This window comes from Tachypleus tridentatus, chromosome 10 (assembly GCF_004210375.1).
Source record: "Tachypleus tridentatus isolate NWPU-2018 chromosome 10, ASM421037v1, whole genome shotgun sequence".
Classification (NCBI taxonomy): domain Eukaryota; kingdom Metazoa; phylum Arthropoda; class Merostomata; order Xiphosura; family Limulidae; genus Tachypleus; species Tachypleus tridentatus.
In genome coordinates, this window is record NC_134834.1 from 69,779,028 (window position 1) to 69,799,507 (window position 20,480).

At 34.2% G+C, this 20,480-nt stretch overlaps 1 protein-coding gene across 1 annotated transcript in view; it reads right to left on the bottom strand.

The window, feature by feature from the left end:
* Positions 1 to 13,217: 13,217 nt before the first annotated feature.
* The window catches only part of LOC143229514 (bone morphogenetic protein 2-like), a 60,663-nt gene continuing 53,400 nt past the window's right edge, over positions 13,218 to 20,480 (bottom strand). The window contains exon 5 of the mRNA XM_076461969.1: positions 13,218 to 20,056. Coding sequence (XP_076318084.1) covers positions 19,521 to 20,056 — 536 coding nt within the window. The 3' untranslated portion in view covers positions 13,218 to 19,520. The remainder of the gene's footprint in view (positions 20,057 to 20,480) is intronic.

A 20,480-nucleotide genomic window follows, 5' to 3' on the forward strand; every position in this document is an offset into this window, starting at 1 on the left:
GAAATAGCTGTTAAGCTATTAAAAATGGGTAAACTTGGATTTTAAATTTGTACGACCATTTTTTTAAATTCTAAGACTGTTATGTGTCAGTATAAAATGTCATTTTTTGAAAATAAATTAGTGGCTTACTTCGTTTCCTTTTAATTAGCATTCTAATTGGGTCAACGATAAGATTACTGACTTACATTGCTAAACGTGAGGGTAACATTACGCGCGGTAGAAATAGGAGATGACCTGGTGAAATTTTGTGTTGATGTTTAGCACAAAGCTATACAATGGACAATATGTGCTCTGTATTACGCTGTTAGTCCGTAGACATACCGCCGTGCTACTTTAGGTAGGTGGGATTCTTTGCTTGTAGTTAAGATAAAAAATAGACTATCTCTAAGATTTGTTTGGTTTGTTTTGAAATTCGTGCAAAGCTATACTAGGGCTATCTGCGCTAACCGTCCCTAACGTAGCAGTGTAAGACACCTTTCTTTTTCAATGACTATTGAAAAAATACCATTACAGTCTATCAATAGTTCTAACCACAAATGAATATGTCTGCTATAAAGAGTTGAATGTGATTGAGTGAAGAAAATACACTTGGTGTATGGTAGGTCAGACTGTGTTCCAAATGTCGAATTCCTTCACCAGTGATTGAATTTTACAATTGTGTAGATTACACAAAAGCAAACAACCATTTCGTTTTCTTGTTTTTTTTTTTAAATGCAAACAGGAAAGGCAGCTTCGATGATGCAAAACTTGGACAATAAATTTCTGAAGCTTAGTGATATGGTCTGATAGCAATATTTCAACCTTTTCTGCGTTAATGATAACATAAGAATACTAAGAAACCCAAACTAAGCAGTTTACTCATCTTCTGTTATTCAGACAGTACAAACTGGTTAAATTGGTGTAATGGAGGAGCGGGGATCTAATTTAGGTTATTGTTTTTTAGAATCTGAAATAATATCCTCAGTATATTTAAACGATGTTACCTATCATTTCCACCCCATAATGCTGCATTTTCACCCTGTAGATAAGAGATATTCCAATATAATAACACAATAATTCATGCACACATACTTTCTGGAGGTAGTTGAAAGAGCACAATAGCGACTTTAGTCATATTTCTTGGTTAGGACAATAATCCTGTCTTACTTAACTCAGCTAAGCTTCTTTTTATTACCTTGATGACACATTCATCATTTTAATATTTGATGACCTTAATAAACTAATTGTAGCCAATACTCTTTGACGAATAGTCTTCTGGTATCTTTTAAAGTTTAGACCACATGAGATTCAGGTTATTCTTACAGTAGAAAATAGTTCAACCTGATGTTAAATAGGAATTCTAATAAAGTGACTAGTTAGTGTGTTTGTTTGAACCATTTAAAAAAGCAAAAAATTGAAACCAAATTAAATTTGCGATATCTGAGAAATAAAAATGCTGTATTGGTATTTGCGTAAAGCCACTATACTTTCGCCTTCTACGAAATCTGTGAATGAGTTTACAGCTTTTACCTCCCAAGAAGACATCCTGTCAACGAACCCATGCTAGAAACCAAATAGAACTCCTATTAATTCAATGTTTCTTACTAACAACAAACGTCGAATTTACCCATAGCAGATGGTGATTTTTAAGTTACTGATCGTTCGCATTCAACATGATCAAAGTTATAATTGTTAGTGAAAAACATTGCTATTATCATTTCATTTCTTTCATATTAAATTCTGTGAACATAAATAGTCATTTAGTTAGAATATTAGTTTCTCAACAAGTCCTTTACTTTTTAAATACTGGAATGCATAGATCAAAGCCCATTGAACATTTTTATTTGGATTTTTATGAGAAAAGATAAATGAAAAATGAAAAGGGACAAGAGACTCCGTTTCCTTAAGAGACATCATAATGCGGATTGTTATAACTTCTCTAAATTGAATTCCATAAAAAGTTTGTTTCATGTAAATGCATATGAATGTGTCTTGGTTGAGATAAAAGCTCTTGTGGCTAAAGGTCTACACAAATCTCGTCAACAAATGATAAATATTTAAATATATTCAAATTATTCACACTTAGTTTGGCCCGGCATAGCCAGGTGGTTAAAGTGCTCCATTCAAAGGGTCGTGGTTCGAATCCCCGTCGCTCCAAACATGCTTGCCCTTTCAGCCGTGGGGACGTTATAATGTGACGATCAATTTCATTATTCGTTGGTAAAAGAGTAGCCCAAGAGTTGGCGGCGGGTGGTGATGACTAGCTGCCTTCCATCTAGTCTTACACTACTAAATTAAGAACGGCTAGCGCAGATAGCCCTCGAATAGCTTTGCGCGAAATTAAAAAACAAACAAACACACTAAGTTTAGTTGATATTCTTCAAATGATTGCTACTAGATGAAAGATCTTTCATTCACTCACAAGAGTAGATGCGGCGCTGTCCAGCAGCTTATACCGTTCAGTGTTCAATGATTGTTGTTATGAATGACATCTATATCTGTTTATTTGTTCCATACCCTACAGAACTACCGTTTTCCTCTTCTCTCTCTGTACGTATACGTGCATAGATACAGTGGGCGCAAATTTTTTAAAATAGATTGTGTTCTGGTGAAACTTATGCTATTATTGAGCATGATTTCAATAATAAGTGCATATTTTATTATTATTAAGGCTCGATTTTTAGTGTTGTAACGTTCTCAGAATAACATACGATATTTAGGTTTTCTGATATCACATACTTTTTATGTTGCTGCTTACTTAAAGATTGTTTGTTTGTAATTTCGCACAAAGCTACTCGAGGGCTATCTGTGCTAGCCGTCCCTAATTTAGCAGTGTAAGACTAGAGGGAAGGCAGCTAGTCATCACCACCCACCGCCAACTCTTGGGCTACTCTTTACCAACGAATAGTGGGATTGACCGTCACATTATACACCCCCACGGCTGGGAGGGCGAGCATGTTTAGCGCGACGCGGGCGCGAACCCGCGACCCTCGGATTACGAGTCGCACGCCTTACGCGCTAGGTACTTAAAGATAGCTCAAGACTTAATTAAGATAATTGATACAATAATTCAACAAGTTTACAAATCTGTCAATTTAATATATTTTCTTATTCATGATGCTGAAGATACGTAGCCACCGTGAAAAAAAAACAATCCAAAAAACACGAGAAATTGGAAAGCAAAAATTAAGAAACATTTTTCAAAAGAAACTGAAATGTAACTTAATGGTTAGTATATGTAGAAAATTAATAGTCAATTTCTATTCAATTCAAAGCTAAACAAAGGTTAAAACAAGTACCGTTAATGGTTGTTTTGCCTCTGAACGGTTATATGTGAACCCTGCATGGATATGACGTGGTAGAATAGCCCATATACGATTGTTAGTTTGTTTTTTGAATTTCGCACAAAGCTACTCGAGGGCTATCTGTGCTAGCCGTCCCTAATTTAGCAGTGTAAGACTAGAGGGAAGGCAGCTAGTCATCACCACCCACCGCCAACTCTTGAGCTACTCTTTTACCAACGAATAGTGGGATTGACCGTCACATTATAACGCCCCCACGGCTGGGAGGGCGAGCATGTTTGGCGCGATGGGGATGCGAACCCGCGACTCTCAGATTACGAGTCGCACGCCTTAACACGCTTGACCATGCCAGGCGCCCATATGCGAATATTTGTTTTTCCGGATAGATTTACCACGGTAAAGCAGTTTGAATGCTTTAGCTAGGGTTCTGATGATTTTTTTTAAAACTAACTAATTTCTCGTTGCTTCATTTCAGCTGGATTTGGAAACTTAGTTGTGTTCAAATACAAATAAGCTGTCGAAAATAGATCACTGTTAATATTCACGTAGCTGAAATATAATGGTACTGAAACAAATAATTTAATGAAAGTACTGAATATGACTCTTGAAAAAACTTAAGAAAGCGACTTGAGACAACTATTAAAAGTGAAATTAGTACTGGCGTATTGTTATACACAAAATAAATGTGCTTGTGCTTTTTCCTAATACAATTATCAACTTACGAATGAGAATACCATGAAAAAGTGTGAACCTGTGTATTAATAAAAAATAAAGTTAGGCTATCGAGTTCTTTTCTTACTGTATTCAGTAAGTCTTATACATTTAAAAATTTAAATTAGTATAAATATCTGTGTGACATCATAAAAAATGATACATAAACTAAACATATGAACGTTTTAACATGTTTACTCTCAGCAGAATGGAAAGTACAACCACCGTATTTCTGTTTTTACTTATAACTGAATAACTCGAAATATAATTCTAAAGAAATTACCTCCCAAGTGACGTATAATTCTTTAAGAGTGTACTATATATTCAATCATAATTCTGAAAATGTGAGTACAAATTACGGTGTGTCAATAGAACAGAGTAATAAACAATCGTTTAGTTTTTACCGAATCAGATTTCATTATTGATTTTGTTGTTTTATCCTAGGTGTTTCTTTTTCTTTTTCTGAAACTGTTTGGCTAGGTTGGTCTATTTTATTGAAATTGATATGAGGTTAATGGATATGTATAGTAATTAATATAATATCAATCAATCTCCCTTTTTTCTTATACTTTATTTATATAATTATTCTTTCTTACGCTAGGTGGTTGTTGATGACCAAATAAAACATAAAGCTTTTCTTGAAAAGGTTTTAGGAACTTTTAAGCTAGATGAAGTACATTTCACATCTAACCTGACAGGAGCTCTGTGAGAAAGCGATTGTTTTTAATGATTATTGGAGTGTTATTGGATATGGGAGAAAGAATGAAGACAGCTCTGTATTGCAGAAATAATATAAAACACTCATTGGAAATGTGAGTTATTTATCACTGGTGTTTATGGACTGTCTTTTAATCTTGCTCGATAAATCAACTTTGATATTCTGTTTTATTACTTATATTATAATTATATGTATGGTACAGTTATATTTTGGTTAATTTGCTATGTAAGAAACTGTCGATCATTTTTGCAATTTCAATAAGTTTGTTTGTTTGCTTTTTGAATTTCGCTCAACGCTACACCAAGGCTATCTGCGCTAACCGTCCCTAATTTAGCAGTGTGAGACTTAGAGGGAAGACAGCTAGTTATCACCCCCCACCGCCAGCTATTGGGCTACTCTTTTACCAACGAATAGTGGGATTCACCGTCACACTATAATGCCCCCACGGCTGAAAGGGCGAGTATGTTTGGTGTGACATGGATTCGAACCCGCGACCCCACAGATTACGAGTGAGTTCCTTAAACACCTGGCCATGCAGGGCCTAAAAGGGAGTGCACCGTAGTTAAATCTCCACTTAATTTTAGCATTACGATTCTCAGCAAAATTTCTAAATTTATTTTTTCATAGTTTGTTAGTTAACAGAAAATTAAAATTTCTCAAAGTATTCGGTAACTTTGCTTTTTAGGAAATGTTTTTGTAAAGATAACGTTGTCCACCAAATATCAGACTGGGCTTGGTGAAATTCATTCATATCTGGTTTAGTTTCAGTTAACCAAATGAAATATACTTTCAACATGTGTAAACTTAGTTGTAACCGCTACCACCATCTTACTTTAAAGATATATATCTTCATCAATTTGGAAGTGCAATGTCAAAATGGAAGAGACGGTTTTCCGTCTGTTCAAATGGAAGGCTACAAATATCTAACACCCATGTTACGTTACTTATTTTTCACAAAGAGTAACAAAAGGACGTTTAAAAGCAGATGTTAATTAAGAATAATGGTATCTGTCAATATAGCATCTGATGGCAGACTTGTCGCTGCCAAAAAAAAAAAAAAGAAATAAAGAACCAGTTTGAAACTAGGGACAAAGAATGGGCTAAGTCTTTTATAGCCTGGCACGGTGGTGTGTTTGCAAGAAACCGGGTTTAAATACCTGTGGTGAGCAGAGCACAGATAGCTCTTTGTGTAGCTTTGCGCTGAATAACAACAATCATCTTTTCAAAGCAGATCTAGAGAAAGATCTCAACTCATACTGCGGTTACATACGATCTATGAGAAATGTTGTAAGAAAACTAAAACGACAAAAAATGTGTTCAAAATTAGTTTCCGTTACAATAAGAGCAATGCATTAAAATTTAAAATTAGCCTCTGTTCAAATAAAAACAATAGACAAAAAATTAATACTAGTTTCTCTTAAAATATAAACAGCTGAGGAAAAAAATAAAAGTCGTTGAAAATAACACTATCGAAAAGAGAATAATTTATTTCAAAATATAACAGATTCAATCCATTGTTTCTTAGATGAAGCGATAAGTTCTACATTTTACTCAGTGGATTTTATCCCAAACAAAGAAATTGAAAATATTATTGAAAAAAGTCTAACAAAGCTTCAGATGTCTCTGAGCCTAAAATCCATGCTCATCACTCAAATAATAGGTAAAAACTTTCATTTTACTAATAAAAAGAGGTTAAATTATTTTTCCAATAACTCGTTCCAGTTTCTCTGAATCCATTCAGGTGGATTTCCTAAATAAGAACTTGATATTTTTAACATTACCTTAACTACATATAACGCAGTTTATAATTCGCGCATTTATCTAAGAGCCAGATCAGAAACTGAGATATTTTACTGTTAAACTTAAAACCCTAAATTAGCACGTAGTCATATTCTTTTAGTATTCTCAATTACTTTAAACTTTTCTTTTTTGCCTGGCTCAGTCACAAGTCTGAAGACTAATCACTTTACAGATCGGGTTTAGATATTTGTGGTGGGTAGAACAAAGATAACCCATTGTTTAATTTTACCCTTATCAATGAAACAATTTTTCTTTCTGCTTAGCATGAATATTAATATCGCTTGCACATGCTGAACAAATTGCAATTTGCAATTAAACACAAAGATACACAATGAAATATCTGTGTCCTACCCATCACGAACATTTGAACCCGGTTTCTAGCGTTGTAACTCCGCAGACATACTGCTGTGGGCCCGGCATGGCCAAGTGTGTTAAGGCGTTCAACTCGTAATCCGAGGGTCGCGGGTTCGAATCCCGGTCGCACTAAACATGCTCGCCCTTTCCGCCGTGGGGGTGTTATAATGTGACGATCAATCCCACTATTCATTGGTAAAAGAGTAGCCCAAGAGTTGGCTGTGGGTGGTGATGACTAGCCCGCTTCCCTCTTGTCTTACACTACTAAATTAGGGACGGCTAGCGCATATAGCCCTCGAGAAGCTTTGCGCGAAATTCAAAACAAACATACTGTTGTGTGCTAAATAAATAAATAAATATATATATATATATATATTTGCGGTCACTAAACATCAGTTCGGGTATTTATGAAGTTATAGCTTTTCTTACATAGTAAACAAATGGTTCTAAAGATAAGACAAATTAACTCAGCTATTAAACTATTACCGGGTATCTTTAATTTATTCCTACTCTGAAAATAAATGGCTGTGGTTAGAGTTACCTCGAAGGCTTGTAGTATTAGCCTTTCAAAATCAGATTCTATACGCACATTTTTAAATACTTATGATCTATTAGGTTGAAGGTTTTTTCGAGATCTACATTTACAATAGCTAACCTTTCACTGGTTCGATTTGCAAATTCTATAATATCCCGCAAAAATGCATCATCGGCTAAGAGAAGAACAAAAGGTTTTGACGTTGATGAATCACATCTTTCATTCTGTTTACTAATACTTTAGAAAAGAACAACAACAACAAAAAACAAACAAACTTATATTCACTGCATAACAGACGCTAATTTCTCAAATCTGTCAACCTTTCTTTCTTTGGAATTAATTTTATTATAGCTTTTCTATGCCTCCAGAAGATTCTCCTTCTATGATGGATTTGTGGAAAACTTTAATAAAGAATTACCTATGAAATGCCAAAGCTGAACCAACCAATAAGGAGTAATCCCATACATACCAGGAGATTGTTTGTTATTAGGTTGAGTAACAAATACTTATTAATTCATGAAACTTTACGTTATTCAAGATATTTAACATCTTTTGTTATTTTCAATAAACATATAAAATAAAAACCACTATCCTGATCAATGATCTCTTCAAAAGAAAAGGTTGTTTTTCATTAAACTTTACAAAGATTGCGCTAACCTCGTTTAAGTCTTGATTAACATTTCCTTCTACTTTATTCAGAGTTATTAATTGATTTTGTTGAACATTTGATCTCTACACTAATTCAGAATCCTTTTTGCTTGTTTATTTCAAAGGAAAGTCACATTGTGCTATCACATGTGCCTACCGTGGGAAAATATGTGGGTGTGTTTTTATAGAGCAAAGCCACATCGAGCTTTCTGCTGAGCCCACCGAGGGGAATCGAACACCTGATTTTAGCGTTGAAAATACGTAGACTTACCGCTGTACCAGCGGGTGGCCCGTGGGAAAATCGAACCTCGCATTTTAGTGCTGTAAGGCTGTGAACTTATCGCTGTACCACTGGGGAAAGAAAATAAATTGATTGTGTATGTGTGTTTTTCTGATAGCAAAGCCACATCGGGCTATCTGCTCAGCCCACCGAGGGGAATCGAACCCCTAATTTTACCGTTGTAAATCCGGAGACATACCGCTGTACTAGCAGGGGGGGCAAATAAATTGATAAGAAGTTAAAACAATGAAGTATGTAATTTGCTCAAAGATATTTGCGAAATGATTGATTGCTTGTTTTTTTTAATTTCGCTCAAAGCTGCACGAGGACTATCTGTGCTAGCCGTCCTTAATTTAGCAGTGTAAGACTAGAGCAGCTAGTCATCATCACCCACCGCCAACTCTTGGGCTACTCTTTTACTAACGAATAATAGTATTGACCGTTACGTTATATCGTCTCCATAGCTGAAAGGGCGAGCATGTTTGGCGTGACATGGATTCGAATCCGTGATCCTCAGATTACGAGTCGAGTGCTTTAACCACCTGGCCATGCCGGGCCTTTGCAAAATGAATAACCTTTATGTATATTTTTACGAAGTTAATTTAACTTTTTTTTTTAAATGTGCATAACGTTTGAGGCGAGTCGGAGAAATAGAAAACAATTTACTTATAAATATTAAATATCCATTTTAATTTTTAATTCTTTTTTATTGTGAAATGCTTAAGAATTTTTGTTAGAAAAATACATCCAGATGGTGCTAATAAGCTCTTGCCTGATAAATTTCTCCTCGCAGTGTTTTAGAAAACAAAACTGCTAAAAGTTCGCTAACCTCATATGTATGAATAATATTGCTTAACAGACAGTTAATACGAAGCTAAAAGATAGATAGATAGCTAAAAAGAGAGACAGATGACCAAGTCTTTCTCGTGCTTTTTCTCCTGCTTTCAGATGCCAGAATCAAAATATTTTTCTTCTACAGTTGGTTGGGTTTATGGATTTAAAAAACTCTAATTGTTACTGCCTGTTTTGGGAAACTAATACAAACAAGTCGAAGCACCATTCTTCAAAGGCAGTGTGGAAAAACGAATGGCAAAGTATATATTGTACAGTTTACCAAGGTGATAGAAGATGTTTGGCCAGGTAAGTGAAATATACAGTTATCACTTCACACTTCAGTTGTGTGAATGTGAACAAATTACGGTTTGTGTGGAACTGAACATATGTTAACTTGCATTTGTAGGAAAGTAAAGATGATTGATTTATGGTAAAGATTTTTGGTTAATAGTGGCCTGGCATAGTGTAGTGGACAATGTTTCGGGCTATGGTTCGTGTTCTGTTGCCGCAAAGAAATCTCACTTTGTATTTTTACATTAATCGTGTCATGAGAGTGATAGTAAAACACCACTGTTCTATTAAATTAGCTTAAAAATTGTCGGCTGGTGCTTGATTAATCGATTTCCTTGATTTCAAAATTAAGAATGACTGGCACTCTGAATGTCCAATAATGGATTAATTGCTTTGTTTACTGCAGGGAATAAAATCTTGGATTTTAGTATCGTTAGTCCGTATAATTACCGCTTGCCCACTGGATGGGGGGACGTTTATTTGCTAATATATCTTTGCAACGCTTCGATCTTATTCTAATATGCTATGAAAATTGACAAAATGCAAAGTTAACAGATAATAATAAAGCAAGTGTGTTGTTTTGATAGATAATTTAGAGTAAGACGTCAAAGAAATATGTTCCTTATTTCTTTATTTTGTATTTTATTTTATTTTATTTATTTATTTAACATCTTTTTCTTATTCTTACTTTAACTTTGGAGAGCAGTCACCTTCCCACAACTGTCTACAGGTAGTGAAGGACGATATAGATGTGGGACGTTATGAACTTGAGCATCCACATCTTGCTCTCCTAATTTCTAAATTTCTAATCTTCTTATGTGTGACTAGCGAACTGGAAGTTAAGACTGATAGACGATGTATCCCCACCGCAATGTGGGTCCTACTTCCGCAGTCACCTCCGCAACCTAAAATACATTTTATAATCTCACGTTGTTGCTTGTACCCTTGGATCTATTTTTGAAATATCCAGAGTACTTTATTTAATTTTAATGTGTTTTGTTTATGGCTTAAAATTTATGGTTAAAATATATATACGTATATATTTTAACAATACTACGAATTATAATTGTTGTATGGTTACGTTATAATGAAAGGACATGCAGCATGCAAATATGTGTCGCAAATTCATCGAAGATATATGATGGATCATGAAATATAAAAATACAGTATGCGGTTTCTATCTTATTATATTAATATAGCTTTTTTTTTCTAACTTTACTAGTTATGCTGTGTATGTACAGTTTTCACACAGCAATGGCCAAGAAAGTCGTCAGATTGATTTCTTTCTACCTGCCCTTATCCCTTCGTCATTATTTTGAGATAAGTCAGGTGTTATCTCGACGTTACAGCTTTCCCTGTGCTTAAATTAGAATAACCAGTCAAGTCGAAAACGCTGGTCACTCTGGGTAAATTTGACGTGACTTGTGAAGTAAGAAATATCTAATTTAAACAGTTTAGTAAATGACATATTGTCAGTTGCTTTTGGAGAGAGAATAGATCTGATCCAGTAGATGTGACAGTCCATTGGTTGAGCACCTACGCGTACACACACGGAATCTGTGCTTTGTTATAATGAGGACTGAGCTTTTTTGTTTTACATTGTGTCCATTCACTATTTCATTTTCATGAACTCGAGTATTCAGAGGAACAAATTATTACATTGCAAAAGGTGTCTTGTATTTCTTGGTAGGAAGTAAACACATTTCATTGCTCTAGGAATAATTAAGTTTACCCCAGCAGAAAGGTAAGACGTAAGTAAGATGTTGTTGAATATAAAATATTAACGTACATAAGGCGTGAAGCAAGGATGCTGTTTAGTAGATAGTGGTAAAATAAGACATAAAGTAGGTACGTCTTGAGTAGGCAGTAGTAGAATAAGACATAAAGCAAGAGTGTTGTTGAATAGACAATAGTTTAAGTAAAAGGTACAGCAAGTTTGTTTTTTTCAATTGACTATTGTAACTTAAGACACAAAGCAAACTCGTTTGTATTTTATAAATGTTTTAAGTTTATCAAGTCAATAACATAGCTTCATTTCTATTAACGAAAATATTTCTCTGGGAAAAATTTAACATATGATTGACGTTAACATATGATAAACGGATTAGTACAAAGATGGAAGCCTGTCGAAACGCCGTCCTTCATACCTTCGTTGCTTTTGTAGGTTGATTATCCAAGATATTTTCTATAGGTTTCATTCCAAACTAAATAGTTGTTGTCCGTTTCGCTTGTTCTTTATGGGCATTTGGGTATGTTGGATTTTAGATACCCAGGAGGGTCAGGTACAAAATATTTCTTCCTCCATCCTTAACTTACATTTGTTGTCCGTTTCATTTGTTTGTTTTGAATTTCGCGCAAAACTACACGAAGGCTATCTGCGCTAGCCGTCTATAATTTAGCAGTGTAAGACTAGAGGGAAGGCAGCTGGTCATCTCCACCCACCGCCAACTCTTGGGCTACCCTTTTAACAAAGAATAGTGGGATTGACCGTCACATTATAACGCCCCACGGCTGAAAGGGCAAGTACGTTTGGTGTGACGGGCATTCGAACCCGCCACCCTCGGATTACGAGTTGAGTGCTTTAACCACCTCGCCATTCCGGGCCTTGTTGTTTTCATATTTGTTTATTCACGATTATGAACTATCTAAACTTGTTGTTTACTGTAATGAAAACAAAATTAAGAAAGTGATAAAATTTGTATTTTTTTAACACCTTGTTAAAGTTTGTTATGAAAGTAAAAAGATTTGTTATTTCTGGAGATTTATAAATATTTCTTCAAGCCCGTCATAATTATAGCTATCAAAATCGCATGACTTTATGTAATCTACCTGCTCGTTTTCTTTATTTCCGGTTCCCCTAAGGTTTATAGTTCTCAAATTTTGGATTTGATTCCCGCTATTAATACGGTACAGATAACTATTGTGCAGCCTTGCACTAAAACAAACAAACAAATAACCTTTCTTTACCCACTACTGAAACAGTCAAATAAACTTCATTTTAAAGATAAAATAGGTATGTTTCACATTTAAGATGAAAAAATTACAAAGAATCTTAAAAGTAGGTTAAAAACATTGCGATACCGTATTCTATGTTAAATAGCAATTACCCTCTAAAACACTCTATTCACCGTGCATCAGTTTCATAGAACCTTCAAATAATAAATATCATAACAAAAAGCTCATTTAAACTACGGAGTTGGCAGACAGTTTTTATATAGTTTTGTGTTTATTAACTTATTGTTAAAGTTCGAGTTGCTTCCCTTTGAGTAAAATTAGTTTTATTCATTATTTTATGAGCAGATGGTAACCGATAAGCCTGAGCTCTAATAGCTCTAAATATTGGATTTCAATACTCGCAGTGGGTAGAACATAGATTTTCCATTGTGTCGCTTTGCATTTAATGATAGACAAACAAAAAATTCTAAAGAAATTCTCAGTTATATCTAATGAGATACTGGCACGGATTGAGAGTAATTAGTTAAGAATTACTAATAGAATTCCTTACAAGTTTAAATTTTATGGCCTTAAAATATGTTAAATTAACCAAGTTGTTTAAAATGAACTAAAGACTATATGCCTTGAGTAGTTTACAAAAATGTTTTAAAGTTTCTCCATGTGACCTGAATATTTGTAGATGCCTGGATATTTAGCAACGACATCTGGTGTTTGCAGTGTGCAATCGAGTAATGAGAAACATGAATATCACAAAATTTATTGTATCGAATTTTTATTTTCAAGTAATTTGTGAAAAACCTTCTACGTGGATAAAAGTTGATTTATTTCTAATATTATTTCCACAGCAGCACATATACAAGCAACACCATATTCTCAAAACAAGTTAAGGTAGCACTAGGACACATTAGTGCTTGAAATACCAGAAGTATTAAGTACAGATCATTCTTAAAAAGAACGAAGCAATGAAAAAGAAGTGGTAGTTGTAGTTACCAGAATTAGCACACACATTTTAATATACTGAGAATGATGTGTTAATTAAAAAGGTGTAAGAGCAACAAGTGAGTGTTACTCATAGCAAATTACACTAACGATTATATTCTATAGTATATAAAAAACGATATATTACGAAAAATAGTAGACAAGATATAAAAAAAACAATACATAACACCCTCGCCACAATTTACTCCTGTTATCCAATCAATGGTTGCCTCACGTAGAAAAATACGATAACTTAGTAAATCTTTAATTAGATTTCCTTCTTTGTCGTGATTGATGAAACGAAATACTTTACTGGCAATATTGTCGTTATGAGATCTTGAGGCAAATGTGGCCGAGAGCTTTACTACAAATACTAACCTCCATATATTCCTCGAAATAATTCATGCCTCTGACATATGCTTTCAACTAACATAAATATTACGTTTTAGTCACAGTCTTTGAGAATAATAGCGAAAATAACAAACTTTTGTGACTTTTGGAATAATATTCTATAATTAATAATCTAACAGTATGAATTTCTGATAAATGTATTTTTATTAGATTTTTCTTAATGAAGAAACCCACTTGAAATAAAAATGTATCTCAGAACGGCTGGGATGGGTATTAACACTTTTATCAACAAAAGTGTTAATACCTATACCACCCTTTCTGAGATACATTTTTATTAGATTTTTGTTTTGGTGACTACTAATTTCTGAACGTGTTTGTTTAAAGAAGATGTAATAAACAGAATTATAGTAAATAAAACTAATAAAAGGAAGAAAACAATCACCATTCCAGAATGAATAAACCTGAACAGCGCTTACAAACAAACAGCGAATAGCATCAGAGTTAGATTGGTAACACTAGTATTTTTTTGAAAACTTGCAAAGTGTAAAAACAATCTTGAAAAGAGGCTGAAATCTAAAAAAATAAAAAACAAGCAAAGAGAAAACTACATTTTTCTTCGCATTTCTACACATGTCTGCAAACGTGTGAATGAAAAACAATCTAATTAATTTCATAAATCATGCAATGAAGTGACATAATCAAACAGGTCTCGAGATTTTTGAAAGCAAAAATAGCAAGTTCAAACATTCGAAGAAAAAATGATTTAATCGGTGAAAAGAAGAGTTTACAGGTTTATATGCTATTGTTTGTCATAGATTTTAAAAGGAAACATGTTGTTTGTATGTTTATATACCGTTTTATTTAGCATACTTTTTAATTGTAATAGTCCTAAAAATAGTTCCTTTATTCAAAACCCTCTACCAAATAATCATACTTACACTTAAAATGTTTCTTTCTTTATTTACTAATGTGTGAATGAATAGTTTATAAGCCTACAAATAACACTTTTTAAAACTATTTATCGTTTTCTATAGATTTACGTGTAAAAGTACTGCTTATAATTTTTTATATTACTACTTGTTACAAATCTTAATCACCTTTACAAATTAATGCCGTAATTAAGGACCCGGCATGGACAGGTGGTTAAGGCATTTGACTTATAATCCGATGGTTGTGGGTTCGAATCCCCGTCACACCAAACATGCTCGCCCTTTCAGCCGAAGGGGCGTTATAATGTTACAGTCAATCCCAATATTCGTTGGTAAAAGAGTAACCCAAGAGTTGGCTGTGGGTGGTAATGACTAGCTGCTTTCACTCTAGTCTTGCACTGCTAAATTAGGGACGGGTAGCGCAGATACCCCTCGTGTAGCTTTGCGCGAAATTCCAAATCAAAGAAATCGTAATTAAGAATGTTATCAAATAACAGAAGAACAACCTAACTGGTTATGCTTTTTACAGTTCAAGTTATATTACTCGCAAAGTTTCGTATTCTAAGTTGAAGGAATTAATACATGGTATAATCAAAACAGGAATACATTTTTCGTCAAATAAATGCAATATGTGATTTTGGATAAAAGTCAAATAACTACCAAAACTACATGAAACTTAATAACTGTAACAAAATTAAAAAAAATGTTCAGGCTTTTTGCAGCAACACCGATCATTTATTTTGAACTGATCGATTCATTTATTCATGTGCAAATACACAAAATGACAATAAGCGAAAGGTAGAGCAACACACCATGCATAAATCGTAATAGGAGAATATACAGTTAATCACCCAGAACACGATAACGTTACTTTTTTCAGTGTAACGGAATTAAAGTACATGCTTATTAAAACTGATAGCTTATTAAAATGTATAGATCAGCTTTGCAAGATAGGAAATTATAGGGAAGAAATCTGGTTCTGTCATGTGTGTGTATGTTTTCTTATAGCAAAACCACATCAGGCTATCTGCTGTATCCACCTGGTAGAATCGAACCCCTGAATTTAGCTATATAAATCCGAAGACCTACAGCAGACTCAGCTGGAGACTTCTGTAACAACATATAAGTTTATGAAAGAAGAAAAAAACATAGAGATTAATAGGATACACAAGAATGAGCCTGTTAATAAGATGTAAAATATTAATGACATTTAAAATGAACTAACGGTCCCTGTCTTATTTGACGGTGTGTTATCGTTTTTAGTGTGTATTTTTTCCAACTCAAGGCCTTTAGTTTTAACTTTATCGTGCAAGAGATTTAAAAAAAAAGTATTGATTTTGGTGATAAAGGATTCACGAAGTATATGTATATAACGTTATACTATGATATAGTCCACTTTTGCACTCAGCTTTTATTGACATAAGTATTGAGCTGCAACCTGCAAGAGTGTTGAACAGTTACCTCTTGACGGAAGTGTATATGGACCGATGTTGTATTGCGTCACGCCTCGCTCGGTTTTCCAGTTACTTTTCTTTATAGGTTTTACTCTATTTGTAAAACAATGATTTATTAATGTGAATTCTTTTTATGTGTTGAATTATTATTTATTTGGTTTGGACAAATATAATTTCACTGAATTTGCAGACGCTGTTTTCACGAAGTCGGCATATTTCTCAGCTAAAATATAGGCTAAACCAATCAGGGACAAAACAGCATAATTTTTAAACGACACCCTTTAAATCTTTCACGAATTAAAAGAAACTCAATGCAGTCGAATACATAAATTAATTTATACGAGTACAGTTTTTATCCTTTCTCTCTCTCTTGATTGTTGATATATGTATATAATTAAGCGAAAGTAGAGAACGATTTTTTTGTATATTAGTATTACGGTTCTTTCTCTTTGAAGCAAAATATCTTGTTTCACCTGGTGTGAAAGAAGTACAATAAACATGTGAGAAAATCTTTATACTTTGGATTTTCAAATACTGCGTTTAAACGTCTCTTTCGAAAAAGAAACGACTTTTCTAATGCCACAAAAGAAACGTAAGCTAAAATGTAACTTTCTGTATAAGGAAAAAACAACGTTTTTCAAATCAGTTTAAAAGATGTATCTAATTTTGTTGGTAAAAGTAAAAAAGTGCTTCCCCGACCAGCACGTAATTAAAAACAACAAAAATCTTAATTGTTTTACATAATTACAGGTGGGTTTTAATGAAAATTATGTTTCTTATTGTGTGTGAAAAAAATCAAATAATTTAATTTAACTTAGTCTATTTCTCACATATTAAGAAATGTCAATATACCTTCATTCTATAAATGGAAAACTAGAAACACACGTAGGTTATTTAGTTATCACCAGTAGATTCCATCAAGGAACATAGGGCCGCAATCGCTTGCGGATTCTTCAACAAGTATTTAAGTGTTTGTTTGTTTGTGTTGGAATTTCGCGCAAAGCTACAAGAAGGCTATTTGCGTTAGCCGTCCCTAATTTAGCAGTGTAAGACTAGAGGGAAGGCAGCTAGTTATTACCACCCACCGCCAACTCTTGGGCTACTCTGTTACAAACAAATAGTGGGATTGACCGTCACATTATAACGCCTCCACGGCTGGGAGGGCGAGCATGTTTGGCGCGACGCTGATTACGAGTCGCACGCCTTACGCGCTTGGCCATGCCAGGCCCGTAGTTCATTTAATTCAGTGTAATATTACAAATTGTTTGTTTACCTTCTTACTGTATGTTTAAGGAAAAGCCCCTATGTTTCCAAAATAATGGGCTCACACGCACAAGCCTATTTACTTAATGTACTTAAATTGAAATAATTTCCCTCCATCAAAAGTTTGTCTCTTATAAAAAATAATTGTGTCTACGTGAGTCTTTCCCCCCCTTTATTTCGTACAAGTTCTATGTCCTCATGTGATATCAAACCTAATAGGAAAATTAATAACAAGCGTTTCGCATGATTAATCTAACAAAATAATGATTTGTGAATATATTCTATTACGATTTTATTTAAGCGTGACATTGTTTTATCGTAATAAGTGTGCTATAAGATGAATCTCTTTCTATTGAGTTTTATGGAAAAATTAAACATTTCTGCCCGTCAGTTTTGAAGCAACGAAATACGAAATTAAAATTACAATTTATTTTGTCATCTCAATATTGTTGTTTATTCTAAGTTTTAACTGAATTCTTGGTAACTGAATGAAAAGTGCAGTGAAACGAAAAGATTTGCAGATAATGCTTGAAACTAATGTTTTCGTGGCATATATGGGCTTGTTAAAAAATGTCGTTTGTTTGTCGAAGGTAACAGACAACATTACAAGTTGACTAACAGGTATACGAGCTTCGACATCTTGAAACACTTAAATATTTAAATTCCATTTAACGCTCTTTCCCACCGTGTATACATACACAAAGATTCAGTGTGAAAAACTGATCAACACGGTAGAAAATACTGAAAACTTTGCAGGGTAATGTATAAATTCCTTTTTTGTTTTACAACGTAAGGTACACTCATACTACAAAAAAATATATATGGCAACAGGAACTTTAATTGCACAGAAAATGTGTTAATCTGAATTTCTTTAACCAATCGCAAATAAAAAGCTAGTATTTGTCAAACTGTATTGACCTGAAAGTAACCTCTTACTAGAAACATCAAATTAAAAGTGCACAATTTATATCCAAGGTTTCTATATTGTTATAAGACAAGTTAGTATATTACGTCGTGAGAATCTACCTTTATTTCTTTTTTATAGAAACACAATAAGGTTGACATTTAAATAAGTACTATACATCATTTAAATCGTCTGGTTTTATTTGTCTGAGAGTCGTGGATTCGAATTCCCGTCGCACCAAACATGCTCGCCCTTTCAGTCGTGGAGGTGTTATAATGTGACAGTCAATCCCATTAATACACATATATAATATAAATAAAAACAGTTTGGATTGGTTTGAATTTCGCGCAAAGCTACAAGAAGGCTATTTGCGTTAGCCGTCCCTAATTTAGCAGTGTAAGACTAGAGGGAAGGCAGCTAGTTATTACCACCCATCGCCATCTCTTTGGCTACTCTTTTACCAACGAATAGTGGGATTGACCGTCACATTATAACGCTCCCATGACTGAAAGGGCGAGCATGTTTGGTGCGATTCGAACCCACAACTTTCAGATTACGAATCGAACGCCTTAACCCACTTGGCCATACCGGGCCGACACATAAGTGCTTTTTAACTTACCATTAATGCGCAAAAGCCTTTTTTATCTTAATTTGCTCAATATACAAGGGATCATATGAGAAGATATCAAAGAGTGTAATATTGTGTTAAAAGCTGTTAACATCTTGCTCTTAAAAGCTTTTTTATTATTTCTCTAAACTACTACGATAAAATTAATACTTAGATTTTAGTTTGGTAAAATCTTCTAAAACAAGAACATATTGAAGATTAAGGTATATTAGCTTCAAACTTTAACAACATGAAAACTTGACCCAAAATGCACATTTTTTTTGTTTTTCAAATAGAGAATAGTTTGTTTTTGTTTTATACAGGAACAAAATCCCTCAAGACCAGTGCTAATAAACAATTGCAATATTTTATACTGCCCCCTGGTGTTTCTTACAGAAAGAACCGCGTCACCAGAAGCTTCACAGAATACTTTAGGGAAGAACCCTCCCTCTCGCCAACGTCATAAAGCACCATATTAAATATCAGCGAGTCCAGGCTGCTGCTTATCTCGCCCACCAGCCACCATGTGTTCTTGTCGAACAAATATACGTCTCTGGAAGTATATATAATTTGGCAAGCTGTCCATGTTAGCCGTCAAGAAAAAAATACTGCGATTTCTTTTCTGTATCAGTGACAGCCGCAGCTTTCGGCCACCATGTTTTCGTATTGCTTGAGAACTACGTTTTGGTGATCGTCAAAATACAGCAACCTTATCGGGAGTAATTTGTTCGGAACGCAGCAAGGATCTCCAACTTTTGGGGTAAGCACATGTACAATACTCTGGACCGTAGCGTGATTGGTTGGAAATTGATTCTGACCAAGAGGAAAGGAACACTGTCCCTTACAGTAGTAGGCGTTGTATCCCTTTGGAGAAACTATCCACCCAGACCATCCAATCTTCTCAAAATCCACGTACATCTCGTGTCGGGAACAATCACTGAACGAAGATTCTTCGGGCCCTTCCGATTGAGTGATCACTACTTCCTCTTCTGTGTTAACCTCTTGTTCATTAGTAGACCTTTTAGCTCGTGCTTCATTCGATTCCTGGTTGCCTTTTACCTTTTCTATTTTGTCACGTGTTATTAATTTTCGCTGCAATGTATCGTTGGCGGAGTTTCCAGGTTTGACAGTGGGCAGTTCAGCGTACCCAAAGTTATGAAAATCTACATTAAAAAGAAGGTGCAAAGCGTCAGTGGAATTATATATTTAGAAACGATAAGAAAATTAACAAATTTCTAAACATATCGTTCAAGAATGTTTGATGTATTAGTTAAGGTAAATAACATGGTTTTCATCACTAAGAGACAATATGTCGAGTAAATAGGAATTGAAACTACATGTTTAGAGTAAATAACTTGTAAGTTTTTACATTTTGAAATAGGGCACCACTTCATTTTAGTATCATAATAGAAATGTTACTGAGGTTACGGCTACAAATATCGCTAAGAAAACAGTACCCAACTGATGAACAATGCATTTTAATTTCCATAAATCAAATCGCAAGAAAAACATATAATAAGTAGAACTAGTTAAGATATACTCATCATTGGGTTGGTTTTACATTAAATAGGTAGCTTGCTGTAATCG